At 31.5% G+C, this 24164-nt stretch overlaps 1 protein-coding gene and 1 non-coding gene across 2 annotated transcripts; both read right to left on the bottom strand.

Moving 5' to 3' along the window:
• Positions 1-4483: 4483 nt before the first annotated feature.
• On the bottom strand, positions 4484-18617 carry LOC113722947 (furcatin hydrolase-like). The gene is made up of 13 exons (XM_027246190.2): positions 18450-18617; positions 18244-18313; positions 16703-16761; positions 16521-16596; positions 7608-7685; positions 6898-6985; positions 6453-6720; positions 6238-6353; positions 5661-5878; positions 5514-5545; positions 5202-5304; positions 5016-5118; positions 4484-4776 (listed from the first exon to the last, which is right to left on the bottom strand). The coding sequence occupies exons 1-13, from the start codon at positions 18615-18617 to the stop codon at positions 4611-4613; spliced, it is 1545 nt and encodes a 514-aa protein (XP_027101991.1). The 3' UTR covers positions 4484-4610.
• Positions 18618-24057: 5440 nt separating this feature from the next.
• LOC113728358 (small nucleolar RNA R71) lies at positions 24058-24164 on the bottom strand. Its single transcript, XR_003458081.1, has one exon. It is a non-coding gene; the product is annotated as a small nucleolar RNA R71 (small nucleolar RNA).

The raw sequence follows: 24164 nt of genomic DNA, 5'->3' as shown, positions 1-24164 counted from the left end.
GATATTTTGAAGGATATTGCTATGTGAACTTCATGTACGAGATAAAGAAAAAACAAGGATCATTTGGAGGATAAGGTACAAAAGAAACTAGGAGCAAAAATGAAGAAAAAATGGAAGGAATTGAAAATCTGGAAATTGATAAAAGGGATCCGAGCTCGGATTCGTGTGCAACAAGAGGATCCGAGCCCTCGTCTGTACTTCTGGATTGGTGAATCCGAGGTTAGTCGATCCGAGCTCGGATTCATGTGAAAAAGCCTCGGATCAGCCTTGATCCGATCTGCCTCTCTCCTTTGCAAGTGGCACAACTAGTTTTCTTACCTTTTCATACTACTTTCCAGCTATCTTTGGTGAGAGAATTCGGTGGCACATGCTTCTGAAGCAAAAAGAAGGATAATATGATTTATTGTCAAGTCAAAACAATATTTCTTTTGACTTTCTTAAAAATTTTGAGATTTTTGGAATCATGAGGGGAGAAAAAGAGAATTTTCCATTAGCTTTTATGCAGAACAAGAGGGAGAAGTCAAGAGGAGACGTAGCTAGCATTCTTGCTAGTAGACATTTTTCTCTCTATCTAGAAAAACATGCAAGGAGCACTTGGAGACTTCATCTTGTAATCATCTAGTGCAAGTCATAGCAGAAATTGGAGGGTTTCACCATTAACTTGGCTAAGCTTTTCTTTATCCTTCTTGTACTTGTAACTTGTCATGTTTTCCATCAATGAAGTTATTAATTTGATTGTTATATCATCCATGAATAGCTAAATTTCTATATCTAGGGAGTAGATGAAACTTATGGCCAAATGATATAAATTGAATGTGATTTACACTTGTGATATCTTGTAGTAACTTGTCTACTTGTGTATGCTTGATTACTTGTTGTTGTTTGATCACCAATAGCAGGTTTGTAGTTGTATTACTCATTGAGAAATGGTAAAAACAATGAAATAACATAAGTAGAACTTGAGTTGTAAGTTCATGAAAATAGAAATACATTCAAGTGGTTGAAATCTGCATTTCAAGCATGAACAAGAATAGAGTTAGTTATTTGCCAAGAGATTAGGAAAAACTAAACTGTTCTAAACCATTATTATCATGAGAATGAGATTTTGGTATTTTGGGAAATGACTCCCTAGTTAAACAAGAGTAGTAACAAGTGTTAACATTATTCATTTGGATCTTTTGTGTCATAAGTGGAATCTACATTCCTAGATTCAAGTTTTTAGTGAAATTTTTCCATTTGTATCTTGCATTTATTAAATCAAATTTGTATGCAGTAGCTTTACAATTTTCTTGCTCAATTTTATTGTAAGTCTAAATAATAGAGGAAATAAGGACCTAGTACTTGTAGACATTGCTCCTCGTGGGACCGACTTGATACATGCCCTAAACTACTAATTTGACCTATATATTTGCAGTCAAACGGGTGTAAATCGGATTTTAACTTGTACGTATATTAAAAACCCGTCAAAAACTTTACTAATTAATAAGACAATAACATATAGCTGAACTGCTGAACAATATTACTCAATTGATTTCTAGCAATTTGTCTTATTGGATTAAAAGAACTTCTTTAATTGGATTAAAAGAATTTCAAGTAGAGACTTCCAAAATAAGTTTTTATAACTTGTAGTTTAGTGTATGAGACAAATTAAACTTGAGGGACTTATAAAGAAATAAGCATAAGTCTTCCAAATATAAGAGTTACATTAGAATAAGTAAGTTAAATCTTATTGAAAACTGGTTTTAGATTTTCATTAGGATATGAACAATTTATTTGTATATAAATACTCATTAAACATTTGCTAGTAAGATTAATCGATACACAACTTGTCTTGTAAGTTTTTTGAGAAAAAACTTGAGAGAAAAAACTTAAGATAGTTGCGTGGACTTGATTCCGATTCTCGATTCCCATACCCTCTTACCAAACGCCACCTTAAACTGTATTTTATACTTCAACAAGGTTTTTGTTTAAGAGAAAAACTCAAAAGGAAAATTTGAAACAATCATAAGTACACATGCATGTAGTTGCAAGTCTAAATATTTTGACCATTAATTTAAATGTTGACTTTAGTTAAATCTAGCCAATTTGTAGAAGGATATGTTGATGAATCAACAAAGAACAGGGGGTATATACTGAATAAAGAGCAGAATCTACTTGATGAACATATTAAGAACAGAAAATAGTACTCAATAGTACAAAGAACCCGAAATTTAGTAGGACAATGAATATGGAGATTTTTTTACATTTTGGGACGTGAAACACAATTTTTTCGACTAATGAATTGAATTGTTTTAGCCGGTTCACATGGTAAAGAGACTTCATTGTTACACTCGTGTTTCACATGTAAAGCATAAATCTATTTTGGGAGTTTCAGAAAATTGAGTGAATCCATTGCAAATGCAGATTTCACGTGGAAATAGTTAATTTGTTACTAAGCCTCCTTTAATGCTTCAAGCCTAGTGTTAGGCCAAAAAATGAAAGCAAATTAGTCCTTTTCGACAAGTTCTGTACTTGTTAGTGCATGTACTTGAGTCAGTGGCAAATTAGCCCACCAATTGATTGATGACAAAGCTAAATAAAAGGTGAATATTCAAATTATTTTAAATGGGAATTAGATGTTAGCTGGCTATTGCATGAAGATAATAATTAAAACTGACAATGCTATAAGATGGTATGGTAGTTCATACATTGACATCCCTGTATGGCTTGCACAGGCGAACCTGTAGAACCTCAATGTTTCATACTTCCAACTGGAGGTAAATTATTATGATTAATTTTCTATAAATTAACTGTGTATACACTTTCATTATTGGATGCATGAAATATAATTCAAATTCGAATTTGAAACTCAAATTTTGCATACGTGTCATGCATCCAACGGTGATAGTGTATACACTATCAATGTATATAAGATTTACTTAATGTTTCAGACCTCTAACTGGAGGTAAATTATTATTATTTTTTCATTCGTAGAGATGAAATAATTTTCCAATTCGTCCTATTTGGTCCTGAATAAGACAAATTGCTAGAAATCAATTGAGTAATATTGTTCAGCAGTTCAGCTATATGTTATTGTCTTATTAATTAGTAAAGCTTTTGACGGGTTTTTAATATACGTACAAGTTAAAATTCGATTTACACCCATTCGACTGCATGTATACAGGTCAAATTAGTAGTTTAGGGCATGTATCGGGTCGATTTCACGAGGAGCAATGTCTACAAGTACTAGGTCCTTATTTCCTCTATTATTTAGACTTACAATAAAATTGAGCAAGAAAATTGTAAAGCTACTGCTTACAAATCTGATTTAATAAATGCAAGATACAAATGGAAAAATTTCACTAAAAACTTGAATATAGGGATGTAGATTCCACTTATGACACAAAAGATCCAAATGAATAAATTTAACACTTGTTACTACTCTTGTTTAACTAGGGAGTCATTTCCCAAAATACCAAAATCTCATTTTCATGATAATAATGGTTTAGAACAGTTTAGTTTTTCCTAATCTCTTGGCAAATAACTAACTCTGTTCTTGTTCATGCATGAAATGCAGATTTCAACCACTTGAATGTATTTCTATTTTCATGAACTTACAACTCAAGTTCTACTGATGTTATTCCATTGTTTTTACCATTTCTCAATGAGTAATACAACTACAAACCTGCTATTGGTGATCAAATAATAACAAGTAATCAAGCATACACAAGTAAACAAGTTACTACAAGATATCACAAGTGTAAATCACATTCAATTTATATCACTTGGCCATAAGTTTCATCTACTTCCTAGATATAGAAATTTAGCTATTCATGGATGATATAACAATCAAATTAATAACTTCATTGATGGAAAACATGACAAGTTACAAGTACAAGAAGGATAAAGAAAAGCTTAGCCAAGTTAATGGTGAAACCCTCCAATTTCTGCTATGACTTGCACTAGATGATTACAAGATGAAATCTCCAAGTGCTCTTTGCAAGTTTTTCTAGATAGAGAGAAAAATGTCTACCAGCAAGAATGCTAGCTACGTCTCCTCTTGACTTCTCCCTCTTGTTCTGCATAAAAGCTAATGGAAAGTTCTCTTTTTCTCCCCTCATGATTCCAAAAATCTCAAAATTTTTAAGAAAGTCAAAAGAAATATTGTTTTGACTTGACAATAAATCATATTATCCTTCTTTTTACTTCAGAAGCATGTGCCACCGAATTCTCTCACCAAAGACCCTATCATACGTTTTGGTCATGTCTAGCTTTAAGACAATGTTACCCCCTCTAGTAGACTTTCCAATATTTGATACTATCTCCTGAGCTAACAGGAAATTGTCGAAAATCTGCCTCCCCTTAACGAAACCACTTTGTTGAGGTGAGATAATACAAGGCAATACCTTCGCCAGTCGAACCGTCAAAAAAACTTCTTATGATTTCATTGATTAGATTTATGCTAAGGATTTTATCATATAAATATAAGTATATAAACAATCAATTTAATAAAGATGTCATTTATTATAATATAAATAATTCAATTCCATATTAAACCCTAAAAGTTCATTGACTTTGGGGCATACTCTCTTTCAAAGACATGCTTAAGAAGAAAATCTAGTACGTATTCTTTACTTGAGGAATCCTTTCAACCATAGTGCTGAACGCTTGGGGTACCTTTTAAGTCCATTTTTAAAGTCAACAAAGTTAATGCCAAATCTCAAGGTGTAACCTGAGCCCCATTCAAATGTGTCTATGAACGTCCATGCAAAAAAACCTTTGACTCTAACACCTGCCCTGCAAAAATCAAAGTCGAATATATATTATGGCAAGTGTAAGTAATAAAGTGAATAATTCTAAAACAAATTATGATTACATATTCATTAGTCGTTAATTTGCACGGTCCTTCAATTATTTTATTTTATTTTTAAGAAATACGAGAAGAAAAAAAATTTAAAATCTAATCAGCATGCAGGGTGGTATTCTATATAATCCCTCTCTGACTATTTTTCCTATAATATATCCTATAGACTCACTTGATGGCCGCCTTCACTGCTGAAAGATGGCCACGGTAAAAGCGTATCCTTTGTGGATCATTCACTCCTTCCTTTACAGTATGGATATTGGCATCTCCAATTCCTGATAATTAACAACAACCAAATCATGTGAATTTTTCACTTGAGTGAATTGTATACATAATAATGGTAATCATTTTTAATTACCATTTTCAGTGATATAGATGACGGGATTGTTGTACTTTTTCTTTGTGTAGACAAGGAGATCTGTAAGCCCTTCTGGATAATCGTAAAAGATACTTACTCCTGTCTGCAAATAAGTAACTTAAAGTCAAATGTTGAAAGAATATATATAGAATGGACAAAAAGATTATACACTAGAAAGAAGATGAAAATGAAAAAAAAAAGGTTCCAAAAACAACTTCTCAAAGTAATAATGTGGATGCAATAATCAAATATATGTTGTTATGTGGATTGATCCATGTTTTGCAAATTTAATTTCTTTCAAAATAAACATACCGGTGCTCCAATTAGTTTTCCATTTCGTTCACCTGTGAAATTATGGATAACAAGACAGTATTACTGAGGCAGATTTAACATTAATTCACGAATATTTGTTGACAAAAGATGAGAACTCAAATAATCATTGCTTGTCCAGAGACTTACTTGTGAGATTAACGCTAAGGTCAGTGGAATAGCTAATATTGACACTGTTAGCAGCATGAATATTAGAGACATAACTTGAAGTGTAGTAATTTACTCCAAGGAAATCTATGGAGCCTTTTAGCAAAAGTTTTTGTTGATGAGAGAATTTTGGTAATCGTGCTCCAATGATGCTACGCATGATTTTTGGATAATCTCCATAGGTTAAGGGATCCAGAAACCTGCCAAAATCATGAAATTAATCACAAATTTCTTACAATCACTAGTCACAACATGCCTTTCAAGAAAAATCTAGCCACAGCTGATTTTAGTGTTGCAAGCTAATTAAGAACTAGGGCACATAACTCTATAGCAATGCTTGAATTAGGACTAAATTATTTTTCAGTCAAAATCATTTTGAACATTACTGTATAAAACATGAATAATGTACAATACAAAATTTCTATCCTAATTGAATAACCTATAGACTTGATTGTTTGGGCAAGGTTTTTCTTCATCCTGCAAACTTCTCAAATTACTAGTCCTCACTATGATTTGGTTATTTTGGAAGAGAACTTTTACATGATGAAAAATAACTCACCATCCATAGAAAAAGTCAAGGGTTCGTTGGGCAGCATTAACATCGGCCGACAGATTGGAGAAAGGCATCATCCAATTAGTCACAAGCACTATCCCAATCTGACCCTTGTGAGATGCCTATGCAACACAATAAATAAATGACAAGATTTTTTTAGTTTTCATCAATTTAACATGCACACTAATTTGATTTGTTACAAAGCAATTTATAAATTTCACCTTGTACTTGTCCCTGTACAATTTAACAACAACTGCATGGCTAAGCAGAATGTGATGGCCAACCAAATAGGGCTCAACTGCAGAATTCCCAGCTGGGCATCCTTTGTTCATCCATGCTGAACACCTCCCTGGTGCAAGAGTGCCTATTATGGTGCTAGAGTCATATCCACCAGTGGCAAAAGACCATGGCTCGTTGAAGGTGCTCCAATGCTTCACTCTATCTCCAAATTCTTTAAAACAAAGCTCTGCAAAATCTCGAAAATCTTTCCTGCCAGCAAAAATATAGTAATTATTATTGTCAGAATTTAGACATTCAATTGACATATTAGGAGAGAAAATAAAGTAACAGATATTTGTGCTAGTCAATTTTTTATTTTGAAAATTTTAGTCGTATTATGTTGTTACAATACAAACGTATTTGTAGCTTCTTGAAAATTGCACTTACACAATATGAGGGCTTAAAAAGCCACCATATTCATCTTCTAGCACTTGAGGAACATCCCAATGAAATAGTGTCACAAAAGGCTGTATACCTGTTGGTTTGCAGAAATAAACATTATATGTGGGACATAAGAACGAGAGGTTAAAATTTAAAGCCAATTCTTCATATAAATTTTACATTTACTTCCCATAAAGTTTTTGCATAATTCTTGAGACACCTCTTCCATATTTTGAAACTAAAGTACATTCACTATTGAATTGTTCAATTTAGATTTGCTATTTTTTCTGTACGATATAGTTTAAAATATCTCCATCTACAAATATTTTATAATATTTTGCATTTTTTTCAAACTGTTCTTAAGGTTTGAATCATCTAAAATACATAAAATCAATAAGAGTCTTTACAGGCATATAAATAGGAGATTGCCCTCTTAAAGTGATAAAAGGTTCAACGAAGATATGCCTAATGTTCTTAATGATTATTTCTGTCATAAAAGGTTATATTAAAAGTTGCACATTTTGTGAAAGCAATTAATTAAGACCTCTGCAATGGGATTAACTAACAACGTTTATATAACACAAGGAGCATTACATATTGTTCATGCATTGGGGTAAATAGGTGCTAAGAAATGAAAGACTTTCATGTTGACCAATATATTAGAGTTCACACAAAACAAAATATAGAGAGATTTCATAATAGATGAAGAATCTGACCTTTTGATAGTAGATCGTTGATAAGATTGTTGTAGAAGGCTATGCCTGCTTTATTCACTCCTTTACTGAGCTTACCATCTTTCAAAATTGTATTTAAAAAAGAACGGAAAAAATGTCAGCAAAATTATATAATTGCAGTTGAATCTTAATGTGTTGTCTAGCTCCAAGGCACTACAATTTTGTCTAGTAAGCAAGTCTATGTATATCAATGAAAAACTAGTGAATTTTTTGACAAAATGAAAAATTTGCAGACAATATATGAAAAGGAAAATTATTCTTATATATAACTAGTATAGCAGCACATGCATTGCATATTGTAAGTATTTGTTCTCATGATACATACTAAAATACTCATTCGCCTAAAATTATTTACAAGAATAGAAGTTTTAACTATTTAAAGTATTGCAACACTATCAACCTACTTCTCTAACAGAACCAATGGTTATGTTTGCTCAAAACCAATATGGTGAGTGAAAAGTAAATCTTTTTTTTTTTAAGTTCCACGGTTTTTAATTTTTGAAAGTCATGTAAAGGGTACTTTATTTGGGTATTTTCTTCCAATTTCAATAATTAACTTTTTAGTGTTTCAGTTGTTGCTTTTTGGGTTGAAGGCATTATCAATAAGCTTAATAGTCAAAGATGCCTTTATTAAACCAAATTGTAATGTAATTAATTTGAAATTGTTTGAAGAGTTAAAGTTAATTAAATGAAGCACTCATCCAATGGTTAATATACATGTTCAAATATAAATTAATAATCCTTTGATAATCATGGACTACCATATGATGAATCTACATTTCATAAAGGTTTAAATCAAACCCATCCCGTCGGTAGTCCACAGTCTTTTTGTCCGAACAATAATTTTAGCTTATAAAAAATAGTAAACTTTATTCCACAAGTCTTTTTGAACAATTTCCTAACATTGATTTTGAGTCTTTAGGCACAAGTCATAAAATCTTGTCTTTATATAATGTTCACTATGTTCCAAATTCTTTTACACCGATACTTGAAGAGTAAATTAAATAGTTACAATAATAATGGTCGATTGGTTTACTTGTCTGAATGCTGTAATTCAATGGCATTGTAGTATTTTGATGGCAGAAATACTTTTATTAACTTATTTTGATGTCCTACTATTCTAAACTTCATATGCTAATCTCTTGCCATCTTTTGACAATTGTTATATCTTATTTAGCAAAATATAAGACTTCAATTAATAAGAGAAGTTCATCAGCTTACACTCATTAGCAGTAAAAGGAATCATTGTAATGTGTTTTGTTACAATTTGTACAAAAAGAATTTAATATCAATTAGAATATCATACATTAAGCATCAAATTCAATACGACAAAAATAAAACAATCTATACTGCTAACAATTGACCCAAAATGGTAGCACACATCCTAATACAATGTCAAATTGCTACTCTTAATATATTGGCTCATTTTCTTCTTATTCTTTTTACAGTTTATCTTTTCCATGAATAACCACAAGTGTTGAAAATTAAGCATTACGCTTTCAAAACGTATCATAATTGTAAAGTTATTAGAGTAAATTTTGTATGTACTATCAGTGTATACGCTATCACAATTGGATTGATGACACATGAACAAATTTTGAATTTCAATAAAACAAACCCTACATACTTCAAAATTATTGACTCTTTTATTGTAGCATTATCTCCTATATTAATAAGAGAATATGATATTGCAATGAAATCAAAACAAAACTCAACTTATTATCATTTGTCCAAAGGAAAACCATAGTAAAAGTTAGTCATTATTGAGAGGGAAGATTGATCCAAGTTTATTCAAAAATAGATGTTTCAAAAATCCAACATTACATGTTCACCATAATAATGATTTTATCACAAAATATTCTTCACAAAATTTTTAGAGTTTTCTTATGAAATTACTTATAAAAGAAAGAATTTTCATCATAGAGAAAAGGGTGAACCACTTGCCTCTAGATATTTTATAAAACAATTCAAAAGCTTTTAGTATTTTCTAAGTTAACTTGATGTAAGCAAAGTTAATTTGTGCATGACCCATTTTATACATCGATAAGAAATCCAACTTGGTCTTGAAATTATGAGAGAATGTCCAAAGATAATTCATGTCCCCTTCTTTTTTTTTTTGGCAAAAATAAAAATTTTTATTGATCAAACAAAAGGCTTGCCTTAGAGGTTCTGTTTACATATAATTGGACTCACTCTATACACTCAGACCAAAACTTTGAAGGAAATGATACAACTAATCCCTATCAAGAGAAGCAGTATCTAACTAAACCGAAACTACTTCAAAGTATTAATGATCAATACCTCATTCAAGGAACGAAGTCAATTCTCCTTTGTTCTAGGAACATTAGACCATGAAGCTACTGTAAAGTGTAAATTTCACAGCAGTCACAATATCATTAACTACATTCACAAGCAGCATCGGGATATTTTGAAAAATGATTCTAGTTTTGGGTCACCACAGGTAATATACTGTAGCAGTATAAGACATTTCAACTCATGTCCCAATCTTGATGCAATTTTTTGAGACATTTTTTGTAATTTTTTTACGTCTTTGTAATCTTTGTTCATTTCTCCATAATTTATAAAAATCATCTTTAAAATTCTTTGTGGAAGAAAACTTACTTTAAAAAGAATTTCATAACATAAAAACTAAAGTGTTATATATAGAAACTTTAGCGTAGAGCTACTCAATGTAGACAATTATATGCTAAGAATGGCTGTTTCTTACTATTTCCAAATGTAAAATTTTACTTTTATTATCATTTTATATGCTTTTGCAAATTATTTATTTCCTTTAAGTACTTAATTTGCCCTTACTGATTCTTATTTGTAGGCACAATTGACAGTTGTGTTAGTCATGAGTTCCGTGTCTTTTCTTTGTAATAAGTCATATAACAATTATTATCTTCAAGGTCCCTAAGACCTGATTCAATTGGTAGGGACATTAACTAGATTGTCGTTTGGTCCATTATGTTCGACTCTCAAGTATTTACCTTTCTCCTTTGTTTTTGTAAGGTTCAAACTTCAACGTCTCCTTTGAATAATAAAAAAACTATTCTCCTCAAAATCCCACTCCTATTCATATATAGTAATAGAAAACTATTCTCCTCAAAAGTCCCTCTCCTTTTCATATATAGTAATAATTCCTAAAACCCATTTGAAAAAACTATCATTTTATTATTGGATGCGTTTCAGAAGTCATTTAATAATAGTTTCATTCCAAGAGGAAATAAATGAATTCAAATTATTTTTCCATATTTCAATAATAGAATGAAAGTTTCACATTGGTCTTGAAATTGTGAGAGAATGTCTAAAGATATTCATGTGCCAATCTTGATGACATTTTTTGAGATCTTTTAGTCTATGTAATCTTTGTTCGTTTCTCCATAGTTTGTAGGGATAATTTCAGAAACCTCCCCTGAGATTTCCAACAATTTCATTGACCTCCCCTAAGATTTTGAAAATGATATAAACCTCCCCTGAACTTATAGTTGTAGTAACATGATCAGCCCATGTCAGAAAAATGAGCATTAAAAAAATATTTTGAGGAGTGAGATGATATTTGTGTTCCACATATGCCCTTTTTGCTTATCCACAACTTGTATTAGTAAATAATGAAAACTATTAAAAGACATACATAAGCAGTAAATTCTAGTAGGTGTAATAGCAATTAGGGAAAGTGCAGTAACAACAACTTGAAGCTTCAGTTTGCACAAATGGCTAGTGCAATGGCCATATTTTAAGTTTCTTTCAAAAGCATATAAACGGCTCAAGCAATTCAAGAAATAATTTATTTTTAGTGTGATTATCTAATTTTGAGGTAATAAAAAGTGGCAAGCCTGGAACAACCAAAGGCTATAGTTAACATGATACTTATCATAAATATCACACTAGGTGTTGTATCTATATTCATCCAAAATATAAAATCAATTGGATAAACTCTCGTAACAAATGTAAAAGTGCCACGACATTGTATCAACCATTTGAAGTCTTTTCTGATTATGTAAGAAGTAAACCAGTAGTACTTGTTAGTTGGATTGTATTTGGAAGAAATGTATGAATGTTGTTTGATGACTACTACTATAACTTTACTAAGAGATAATAAGCAACAACTTATTAGTTGAACTAGTTAGTAAGGCAACATAAGTCACTTGACATTAGTTCGAAATTGCTATAATTGTAGCAGTTGTAGTACTACATAACTATCGATGCAATCCAAGATAGTTTCAAACACCATCTGCCCTAGATGAATCAGGCAGATAGTGAGGATTGCAAAGCCAAATTTCATGACCATTGATTGTTTGTCACTAATGCCAACCATATACGAAAGCATGAGTGGGTAGCATGTCAATAATCTTAATGCAAATAAGTAGATTTTAACTTGAGGGGAGCCATACTTTTCTCCTTCTTTTCGCTCCATTTTTCCATTTTCTCCAAGTCTTCGTATAATACTATCCTTGTAAAATCAAAAGTATAATACTATCCTTGTGTTGCTCTCTGAAATCATGTCCAATCACAAAAAATGGCTCCATATTGGTGCATCAATTAGTGCCATTTCTTAAGTGTAGTTACATTGGCTTATTAGAGATAGAACTATAGTTAATATCATTTAATTAGTTCATTTATTTAATGACCTAATTATATTTTTCCAGAAATTCGTTTCTCATCACCCTTTTATGCATAAGGGCAAAGTAGTAAATTCATTCCAGGTTACATCAGCAATGGGTCCCAAAGTCAGTTGAGGGGAGGTCAGTGTTATTTTCGAAACCTCAAGGGAGGTCAATGAAATTATTTTGAGGTTTCTGAAATTATCCCTAGTTTGTAAAAATCATCTCCAGAATTCTACACCCACGATCATCTCCAGAATTATTCCTTAAGAAACTTAATGTATAAGTACTCAATGTAGACGATTACATGCTAAAGATGGTTGTATTCCCAAAACGTAAAGTCTCTCTCCTGTTCGTATATAGTAATAATTCCTAAAAACAATTTGAAGAAATTTTCATTCTACTATTGGATGCCTTTCAGAAGCCATCCTATAATACTTCCATTCCAAGAGGAAATAAGTGAATTTAAGTTTTTTTTTCATATGATATATTCAATATTTATTTTTGTTAAACTCCATCTTCCATTCTTTCTAGATTGATATTTAAGATAATCTTTCACTTGATGGTTAACAATTGCTCACCAATATTACTTTCCAATTTCCCCTTATAGGGCAAGGAAACCAATAAAAAGTGGAGAAGAAAATTTTCAATTGGTAAATGATGCAAAAAAGTTGAGATGTGCCAATTTATGCATGGGGCCATAACTCACTACTTGTATTAAGTGTTAAGTAATTCGGAAGGGAAAGTTTCAAAATCATAAGGGTGATATTCACTAAATCTAACATAATATACCTTTTTGTACCCAAAAAAAAAAAAAAGAAACAAAATAAAAATGATATAATGTGTTTTCAAAAGGGTTCTTATACTTAAATTATGCTAATTCTCAGCTCCCAGTCCAAAAACAAATATATAGTAATGAAGGTAGAAGCATAGCTCAATGTACACAGGCAAATGCTAATATCCGAGTAAATATGTAACTTTACTTATCATGCTATTAATTAGTATTTTAGACTATCCTTATAAGTGGATGGCAGGAATAGAATCTCTAGTTTTCTTTTCTTTCACTTTTAGTGTTTAATCTACCTAACATAAAAAATGACTACAATTTCATCTTCTATTTCTTAAGACACAAAAGAATGAAAAGAGGCAAAAGAAACAATAGAAACACAATACAGAGCTTTTCTAGTTGAAAGGAACTCTCTTTTGTATTTGTGTTTAATTTAGAAAATTCATTGTCAAACAAATTCTATAATACAATTCTAATTTTATTTCTCAAATAAAACCTGAACCTTTTCTAAATCAAACTCTATTCATAAAGTACAACCACAAAATCAATATTATAAAAATATAACCTCAACATAGTAAAAATAATACATTTAGATTTAGAAGAAATTTGTCATCAAATAAATTCTCTAATACAATTCTAATTTTATTTCTCAAGTAAAATCGAAACCTTTTCTAAATCAAACTCTATTCGTAAAGTACAACCACAAAGTCAATCTTACAAAAATAACCTCAACATAATAAAAACAAAAGACATTTAGATTAAGAAGAAATTCATCATCGAACAAATTCTCTAATACAATTCTAATTTTATTTTTCAAGTAAAACCTAAACCTTTTCTAAATCAAACTCTATTTATAAAGTACAACCACAAAGTGAAAATTACAAAAATAACCTCAACAGAGTAAAAATAAGACATTTAGATATAGAAGTATGGCAAAGCTTTTAGAATATCTAGTGAGGGTATCATTAGAAAGTGAAAACTAAATCATTAAACCACTAAATTATATTGGTGTTTTTCATATAGTATAGATATAGATAAGTATGCATCCCCAATTTGGGTATCTTCTTCATATAAATTGTGATGTCACAATTGATTTGACTCAACAGATTAGTTTATGGGGTGGATTAACTTATGCAATTAATACTTCAGATAGGTAAAATTTGAATTAAGACATAGCTTGGGTGTAGGCTATATATTTTCCCCTTACTTGAGGGAATAATCTAAGCTGGCCGATATATTACCCTTTTGGCACTAAAGTTTGGTCAAAGTATGAGAACTACCAAATAAATTCATGTATTGCAATTACATGTACATCTACTACTGCGTCCACATTTTAATGGACTTTTAATGGGTTTAAAGTCTGTATCATTCATCTTGTACCCTAAGTCATGGTTTTTCATTAAACACGTTATAAAACCATCCTCAAGTCAACTTAATACTTTGCTATTCACTATGTATGAATCTACGTGCAAAACATGATAACCAGGTAGGCAAAGTTTGAATTAAGGCATAGGTTGGGTGTAAGCTGTATATTTTCCCCCTACCTGATGGAATAATCTAAACCGGCTTATATGTTACCCTTTTGGCACTGAGGTTTGGTCAAAATATGAGATCTACCAAGTAAATTCATGCGGCGCAATTAAATATACATATACTACTACATGCCATAGTTTACCAAATTTTGAATGGATTTAAAGTCTGTTTTATTCATCTTGTATCTTAAGTCTTGATTTTTTCATAAAGCACTTTATAAAATCATACTCAAGTCAACTTAATGCTTTGTTATTCACTATGCATGAATCTACATGCACAACATGACAATCAGGTAAGCAGCGATTGAATTAAGGCATAGCTTGGGTGTAAGGTATATATTTTCCCCTTATCTGAGGGAATAATCTAAGCCGGCCTGTATATTACCCTTCTGGCACTAAAGTTTTGTAAAAGTATGAGATCTACCAAATAAATTCCTGCAGCGCAATTACATAGACATCTACTGCTACATACTATATTTTAATGGATTCTCAACAGATTTAAAGTCAGTTTCATTCATCTTGTACCCTAAGTCTTGTTTTTTTCATAAAGCACATTATAAAATCATCGTTAGTCAACTTAATGCTTTGTTATTCACTATGTGTGAATCTATATACACAACATGACACTCAAGTAGGCAAATTTTGAATTAATTAAGGCATAGCTTAGGCATAAGCTGTATATTTTCCCCGTATCTGCGGGAAAAATCGAAGCCGGCCTATATATTACCCTTTTGGCTCTGAGATTGGTCAAAGTATGAGATCTACCATGTAAATTCGTGTAATGCAATTACATATACATCTACTACTGTGCACCATATTTAATAGATTTTCAATGGATTTAAAGTTGTTTCATTCATCTTGTACTAAGTCTTTTTTTGTCATAAAGCATTTTATAAAATCATCCTCATTTCAACTTAATGCTTTGTTATTCATTATCTATGAATCTACATCACAAGATGACAATCAGGTAGGCAAAGTTTGAATTAAGGCATAGCTTGGGTGTAAGCTATTTATTTTCCCCTTGCCTGAGGGAATAATCTAGGCCCCTTATTACCCTTTTGTCACTGACTTATGAGATCTACCAAATAAATTTATGCATTGCAATTACATTTACATCTAGTACTGCGTACCATTTTTTAATGGATTTTCAATGGATTTAAAGTCTATTTCATTCATGTTATACCCTAAGTTTTGGTTTTTTAAAGCACTTTATAAAATCATCCTCAAGTCAACTTATTGCTTTGTTATTCACTGTGTATGAATCTACATGCACAACATGACAATAGCCAAGTTGATGAAAAAAATTATCAGGTAGAAATAAAAGCTGGAATAGAGCACTCTTTCGAACTTCTGTAGATTCGGTCATCTTCCTTCTACATGCGTGTGTGTAGGTATATATGCATATATGCTGTCCCTATTTGAAAAACTTTATTTGATGTAGACAAGAAAATTATTGACGAATTTTTATATCACTGAATTAGTTGATGGTGATCCTATTACAAATATCCAGCCAGAAGAACTTATCAACCTTCATATAGCTAGAGATTACTCCGTATAGTGTTCTGAATTTCCTCTTGATTGTAGACAATCCTTTTAAAAAACTTCGACCGGATTAGTAATTGGATAGACTTAAATGTTAGTACATCGAGTACTTGGTACAATATTATAATGGATAATCTACTATAGATTGGATCTAAAGTCTTGAGCTATTCATCTTCTACCCTAACTCTTGGGTTTATCATAAAGAACATTATAAATTCATCCTTAAGTCAACTTAATGCTTTTGTTATTAAGCATGTAGGAATCTACATGCAATGCCAAGTCGATGAAAATAATTAGGTACGTAGAAGTGGAAGCCGGATTACAACACTGTTTTAACATTTATACATTCGATTATCTTCCTTCTAGAGAACATGACATGATAAAATTGACTGGTGCTGAATGAAACGGTAAAATTCAACCAACTTACGAGGTATAACTCTTGCCCATGAGATGGAGAATCTGAATCCATTCAAACCTATGAATTTCATCAGTCGGACATCTTCCTGCATGTCACAATCGATGTTAGACATGGATTTATCAGTTATGATTCATCTTTTCAGCATAAACGTCCAATTACATGTACGTCTTCTTCAATGAAATTATTGTTACCTTGTAACGATGATAAAAATTATCAGCCAAGTCCCCATTGCTGCGATCCAGTATTTTTTCTACAGATGTAGAAAAGAACCAAGGCATTAATATAGTGCTTGAAATACTTCCCATCATTTTTTCTTTCTATATTCCCTATTAGTTCCCTTAGATTCCTTATGACACATGACTGATGGGAAAAAGAAGTGCAATCATTGAGAGAAACCCTTGTGTTTTCAAGAAAAAGAAATACAAAATTGAATCATTTACCTAGTTTAATTGGCTTGGAAACATCAAATACTCGGTATTCAACTTACGTTTGTAATATGACAATACTTTGTCAGAACAATTGTAGCCATTTACTCAAAGGGGTCAAGTTTGCATGCCCCTAATTAAGGCAAGAGTGGAAATGTAGATTAAGTTTAATTTTGACGATGCCAACGAGTCAGAAAATTGATTGATTCTTGATAACAATGCAAGCAAGAATAATCATAATCTATTCTGACAGTCCCGTCTGCTACGAAATAGATAATGACTGAGTAGACTAAAAACTAATTAACTAATATAACCCTTTGCAGTTTTCTCTAGGAGATTGAAACAGCAATGGCTGACCCAGGATTTAAACAATATTTCGATTTCTCATGGTAGCCATAGTTTTGTGCCAAAGTCAAGGTGTTCTCTATCAATGACACGTCTATAAATTGACCAAACACTTTATCAATCATCCCACTTTCTAGCAAAATGTGTTTCTTTCTTCTTTTCAACGTAAAATCAATTTTATCTTACTATGATGTGGGAAAACTGAAAAGGTAAAAGAGGAAGCTCTCTTGGGTTTTAAATTGAAGCAAGATTCATCAACCATTTTGTATGACAGTCATAGCAAATCTTAATTCTCTTGTTTAAGAGCACCAAATTTTAATTCTTCAAATAAACACCAAGGCCTAAGTTAAATTAATACCTTCAGATCATGGGCTGCAGTCGTTAATACCATTAGAGTTTAGGTATGAATTAAGGAGAACCTAGAGCGGAAAATTATTGTAAACTAATGCAAAAGTTTTTGTGAACTTAATAGAGAAACACCAATGGAGTATAGTCAACTTCTTAATGAAAAGGGAGAAACAAATGATCTCTGGAAACCAACTCCTTAACTTTTGAGATAAATATGTTCCACTATAGTGTTCTTAAAGGTTTAAAGCCTAGCTAAGAAATAAAAATCACTTCAATTTTTTTTTGGGTGTATATTTCACCCTTTTTTGTTCATAATTTTTTTTAAGGCCGAACCTGAATCGAATTTGCATACTATGTTCTAATATTAAAGTTATGCTTGCCTCGCCAAGGTTTGCACATCAAGGAACTCCCAAACTTATTCAAGCTTCTTGTTCATTGATCAACTCTTATAACCTCGAAGGTCTAGCATAATCTTTTTTCTTTTATCCTGTATTTTGGATCATGTGTTCGTCCTATCCGCTGTAGCATGGCCCTGCTAAAAGGCTGGGCAAGACAAAAAAGTACACTGCAGAACACACCATTTTTTGTGAAATGGGAAAGAGATAGAAAGAAACCTGGATATTTGTGGGTGTAGGTATCCCAAATACTAGGTCCTTTTCCATCCTCAAATGCTGCTCCCTCATACTGCCAAAAATTGCAAATTACCAATCAACTAAGAATTTGAATGAATCCCTAATAAACCAATGTTATTAGTTTTGCAAAACATGATTAAGCCCATGTTAAAATGTAGCTTATGAACATTCCAAAGAAATTTATATACCTGATATGCCGAGGAAGCTGCTCCAAATATGAACCGCGGGGGGAAACTGCTCCGTTTTAGTGCATTTGTTATATTGCTTGGTGCAGTACTTCCAGATGAAAGTACATTCACAGACAAGAAGTTTGCTAAAATTAATAAACTAACAATAATAGACCCTTGAAGTGCCATTTTTAGTTCCTTGTGATAAAGTCACCATTAGCATGGGTACTCCTTTAAATAGACTGCGATTAAAGTCTAAACACGTGGATTCCATCGTGCACTTTTATGAAATTATAGGATAATGTTGTGATCCTAATTTTATGTGAATACACATTTGCCTAGGATACATTTGATAAAACTAAAATCTATAATCTGAAAATTGAATTTATTAAGTTGTTGAATTTTTAAGTACTAAATCTGATACATTTGAGTCTATATTATATTAAGTGATAAGTAACTAGTTTATCATTTATTTTTGGGAGTAAATTTTACTTAAAAAATTCAGTGCCACTTAATTAATTCATATATTCAATTTTTAGTTATCAAACGCATTTAAACATATTAATATCTAAATCCATTAAATTTAAATACTGAATTGGATTATCAAACAGAGCCTTACAGTTGAAAAATAATGTAAAAATTTTCAACACACATCGTGCACTTGTTGATTGTTTCAATACACATGTTTTGCTATTCATCTAGAGAGTTTTCTTGCTCGCTATCATGAACGTCGTAATTATTCAATTATTTCTTCAATTATGCCAAAGATTTCGTCAACTATTATTCCAATATCACCAATGAGCATAGGATGTGAAGAATCAGAAGATATGATTCTTTAATTAGAAATTGTTGAAAGTGTTTATTGTATATTTTCCGTTATATTATGTAGTGAGATGGTAATTAGAAAGGAAGAATTGAGACTGGAGACTGGAAAGTTTGAAAAGATGCCAATATATAACTTGGAACTACAGCATACTTTAAATTATCATTTGCAAAGTATTATTTATAGCAACGTGGCTATTTGGTTGTTTCTAGTTTCCAAGTGAATTAGTCAACATTAATAACATAGCAAAGATGACGAGATCCACAATGAAGCCGGCAAGTCCTTACTGTTAAATTGCATCTTTATGAAATTAAGGATTTAATTCCACTAAAAAAACAGCTAAAGGTCTCACAAGAATCAAATTGGTCGGTAAAAAAAAAAAATTTTAGTAGGTAAAAAAGTAAAAAAAAAATTTGGTTTACTTATACTCTCATTTTGATCCTGAAAGCCTTACTTCAAACATGTAACACCATAAAGATAGGACATGGCTTTGAATGTGCAAGAGATCACAATCTTTCAAGAGTACATTATTTGAGTACTTCATCAAATCTTCTCATGGGTTTGTGACAGCTCATGCAAATCAGCTCGAGACAGAATATTAATTGACAAACCCAAGATTTATGATTAAATGGAAATCTGGCAAAATCTGGTGAATTTTATATAATGCATTAAACGTCCTCAAATTCTTTAATTATTCTTGTGCATGAGTGGAGGTAAGTGTAGAATTTGTCATATGTGAGGTGGGTTGCCTACAGTTGTCACAATCCACAAGAGAAGTTTGTCAATGAAATTTGAACTTACAAATCACATAGAGAATTCAACAAATTAACTGAATAAAACCCCCAATTTTCTAAGAGTTCACGGACATTGAGAAATGGAGAGATCCCAGATTAGCAATCATCCCTTTCAATTGGACGAAACAATCTAGAGTTAGAGTATTAATACATGAAGTGTAAATAAGTTTAATCAAATCAAACAACATAGTATTCAAATTTGCTGGATTTTTTTAATGACCTTGAAATTTTGTTCAAGATTGACTTGTTTATTTGATAAACCGAGTTTGAACGAGTTTTTTTTTTTTTTTTATCAAATTTGAAAGTTATCAAATATAGAACACTATTTTAAGTTTGACTTGACTAATTGGCAAACCAAACTCAAACAAACTCTTATCAAATCGAGCTCAATTCAAATGTCGAATAGTTTGATTCATCTTTCAACTCTATTAATACAATTGTATAAATACTTAGATAATACAATTGCACTATTTACTTGTAAAACTCGACTTAAGCTCGATGTTGTTTGAACTCAATTAACTCGAACTCGAACCGTTTGCGAGCGGCTCGATTCATTTGCAATCCTACTAGCGATCAACTGTCTCAGATAATGTGGAGAACTGCGACTCTAAATTGGGGTTCTTGGATATTACATTAATGAACTTGGTTTTGAAGATTTATCAGGCTTTGTTGGTGGTAATTAGTTTTGGGCCCTTCCAAACTTGGAAAGTATCAAGCCCAAAACATGTTACAAGTTTTGAATCAGTAGCATTACAATTGACGAAGATAAATGGGCTGGGAATTGCAAAAGCGCCTCTGTCATGTCTTAGTTCAGCATCTGGGGCAAAATTTTCAGTCCATCTTTCGTACCGACAAAGTTGAGCCCACATCTCGTGGAGTGACCTAAACCCAATTCAAATTGTATCCCAAGAGCGCCCACTCAGGGAAGCCTTTTTTGAAGAAGAAAAAAAATTCGATGGTTTCAAGGGAGACTTCAAGCAAAGGTAGGGGGAAGAGAGAGGACTTTGAGTACGAATCTTGTATCATTTGGCTAATGTTATTATCAGTTAAGTTGTTGAAAAATAGAGAAGTCTCTCCCATTAAACCCATTCATTCAAGAAACTAATTAATACAAAGGTTATTTATTGCTTTTTATATTTGGTACACTTTTAATTATCTAGAATTTGTAATTTTTCAAAACTTCCCTTTCTAAATGCATAGTTTAAAATTTCCTTAATCCTAAAAAGAAATGGTTCTAGAAAAGATGTGCATGGATTTTTATCTTGTATAGAAAAGTATTACGAAACAAATAGAAGTTAGTAATAAGCTATTAGTTTAAAGTTCTTCAGACTTAGGGTACGTTTGATAAAACTGAAATTTGATATCTAAAATTCAAAATTTGAATCTATTAAATTATTGAATTGTTAAGTATTAAATTTAATACATTTGAGTACATATCACATTCGGTGATAAGTGAATAACTTATCACTTAATTTTGGGAGCAAATTTTACTTGAAAAATTCAGTGCCATTTAATTAATTCAGATGTTCAATTTTTGGTTATCAAAATGTCTGAATATATTAAAATATGAATCCAATTAATTTAAGGGTGCGTTTGATAAAATTGAAGTTTGAAACTAAAATCTGAAATCTGAAGTCTGAATCCATTAAGTTATTCAATTGTTAAGTATTAAATCTAATACATTTGAGTGTGATAAGCGAATATTTAACATACATTTTGTACAAGTTTGGCATGAACCTTTAGTATGTTTTAAGAAGATTAAAGTCATATTTGAATTCTTTTGGTGATAATTACTTAAATATTGTTTAAGTGTTTAAAACTTGGTTAATGAGTGGATTAATGCGTTAATTTTGTGAAATTGTGAAGGATATTGATATATGAAATTCATATACGAGATGAAGGAAATGTAAGGATCGTCCTGAGGATAAAGTACAAAAGAAATTAGGAGCAAAAATGAAGAAAAAAGGAAAGAAGTGAAAAACTGGAAATTAATCAGCACGGATCCGAGCTCTCGTTTGTACTTCTGGAGCAGTGCATCCGAGGCCAGACGATCCGAGCTCGGATCATTAAGAAAAAAGCCTTGGATCAGCAATGATCCGAACTCGGATCGTTTTTCACCCCTCGGATCCAAGGCTCGGATATGCCTCTCTCTTCTGCAAGTGACACAGCTGTTTTTCTCACCTTTCACACAACTTTCTAGTTATTTTGGGAGAGAGAATTTAGTGGCACATACTTCTGCAACAAAAGGAAAGGCAAAATAAGTTATTGACAAGTTAAAACAACATCTCTTTTGACTTCTTTTGCAAAATTTGAGTGGTTGAAATCATGAAGGAGAAAAAAAGGGTCTTTCTATCACCTTTTATGAGAAACACAAGGGAGAAGCCAGGATGGACCGGAGGTAGCTAGTTTTTCTTCTTGCAACAAGTTTTTCTCTAGTGAAAAGTTCTTGGGGAAGCATTTGAAGTTTTACTTGTAATCATCTTGTACAAGAACATAGCAGAAAATTGAGGCTTCACCATTAATTGGCTAAGCTTTCCTTTATCTTTCTTATACTTGTACTTTATGATATTTTGCATTAATAAACTTGTGAGTTTGATTGTTAAATCATTCATGAGTAGCTAAACTTCTTAATCTAGGGAGTAGATGAAACTTATGACTAAATGATATGAATTAAATATGATTTACACTTGTTATATTTTGTATTAACTTGTCTATTTGTTCAGCTGTGATTACTTGTTATTGATTGATCACCAATAGCATGTTTATAGTTGTTATTGTTCAATGAAAATTGGTAGTAACAATGGAAACACATGAGTAGAGCTTAAGTTGTATGCTCATGAAAATAAAGATACACTTAAATGGATTACTTAATATTTTAGGAAAAGATACAGAGTAAAACTAGAATTTTACCATGAAAATAGGAAAAACTGAACTACTCTAGGCCATTTCATCATGAAAATGAGTTTTGGTAAAATTGGAAATTAATCCCTGGTTAAACAAGAATAATAACAAGAAGTAAATCTGTTCATTTGCATTATTTATGTCATAAGTGGAATCTACATCTCTAGATTTATCTTTGAGTGAAAATTCTCCATTTCCATTTAGCATTTGTTAAACTAGATTTGTAGACAATAGCAATATTCTTTCTTTACGCAAATTCATTCATAAGTCTAAATAATACAGAAAATAAGGACCTAGTAATTGGTTAATTTGCTCCTTGTGGGATCCATCCAATACATACCCTACATTACAATTTTGGCATGTATACTTGCAGTTTAACGAGTATAAGATCTAATTTAAACTTGTATTGATATAAAAATTTCGTCAAATTTTTGGCGCCGTCGCCGAGGAGCGGCAATATTAAGGTCTAATCATCTCTATTAATTTAGATATTTCTATTGTTTTTATTCAAGTTGTTTATAGTTGATTTTAATAATTAAAACTGTAAAATTTCTCTTGTTTTTATTTGTAGTGTATGCACCGATCAAATCGAGAAGTTGTACTTTTCGATTTTGAAATTGAGAGAACACTACAGAGACAAAAGAGGAATATATCACATCAAGAGGAACAAGAGATTTGACAGCCGATAGAAGAAATCTTAATAGAATTACCATTTGAGGAAAAAATGGCAGAAAATGACTCAAATAGGCGAATTCTACGAGATATTACTTTACTGGGAACACAAGATTCTTAAACTAGCATTGCAAAGCCAACGGTAAATGCTAATAATTTTGAGATTAAACCATCACTGATTCAAATGGTACAACAATCTCAATATGGAGGTAATGCTACTGAAGATCCAAATTCTCACTTGTCAACATTTCTTGAAATCTGTGATACAATTAAATTCAATGATGTTAGTGATAACGTAATTAAACTTCGATTGTTTCCGTTCTTGCTAAGGGACAAAGCCAAAGTTTGGTTACAATCTTATCCTCCAAACACTTTTACTACTTGGGCTGAATTAGCTAAGGCGTTTCTAAATAAATTCTTTTCACCTGGAAAAATTGCTAAATTTAGAATGGATATAACTAGTTTCTCTCAACAGAAAGGAAAAACATTGTATGAAACTTGAGAGCGCTATCGGGAACTGCAATGAAGATGTCCTCATCATGGTTT

This window comes from Coffea arabica, chromosome 2c (genome assembly GCF_036785885.1).
Source record: "Coffea arabica cultivar ET-39 chromosome 2c, Coffea Arabica ET-39 HiFi, whole genome shotgun sequence".
NCBI lineage: Eukaryota > Viridiplantae > Streptophyta > Magnoliopsida > Gentianales > Rubiaceae > Coffea > Coffea arabica.
This window is presented reverse-complemented; position numbering and strand designations above follow the sequence as displayed.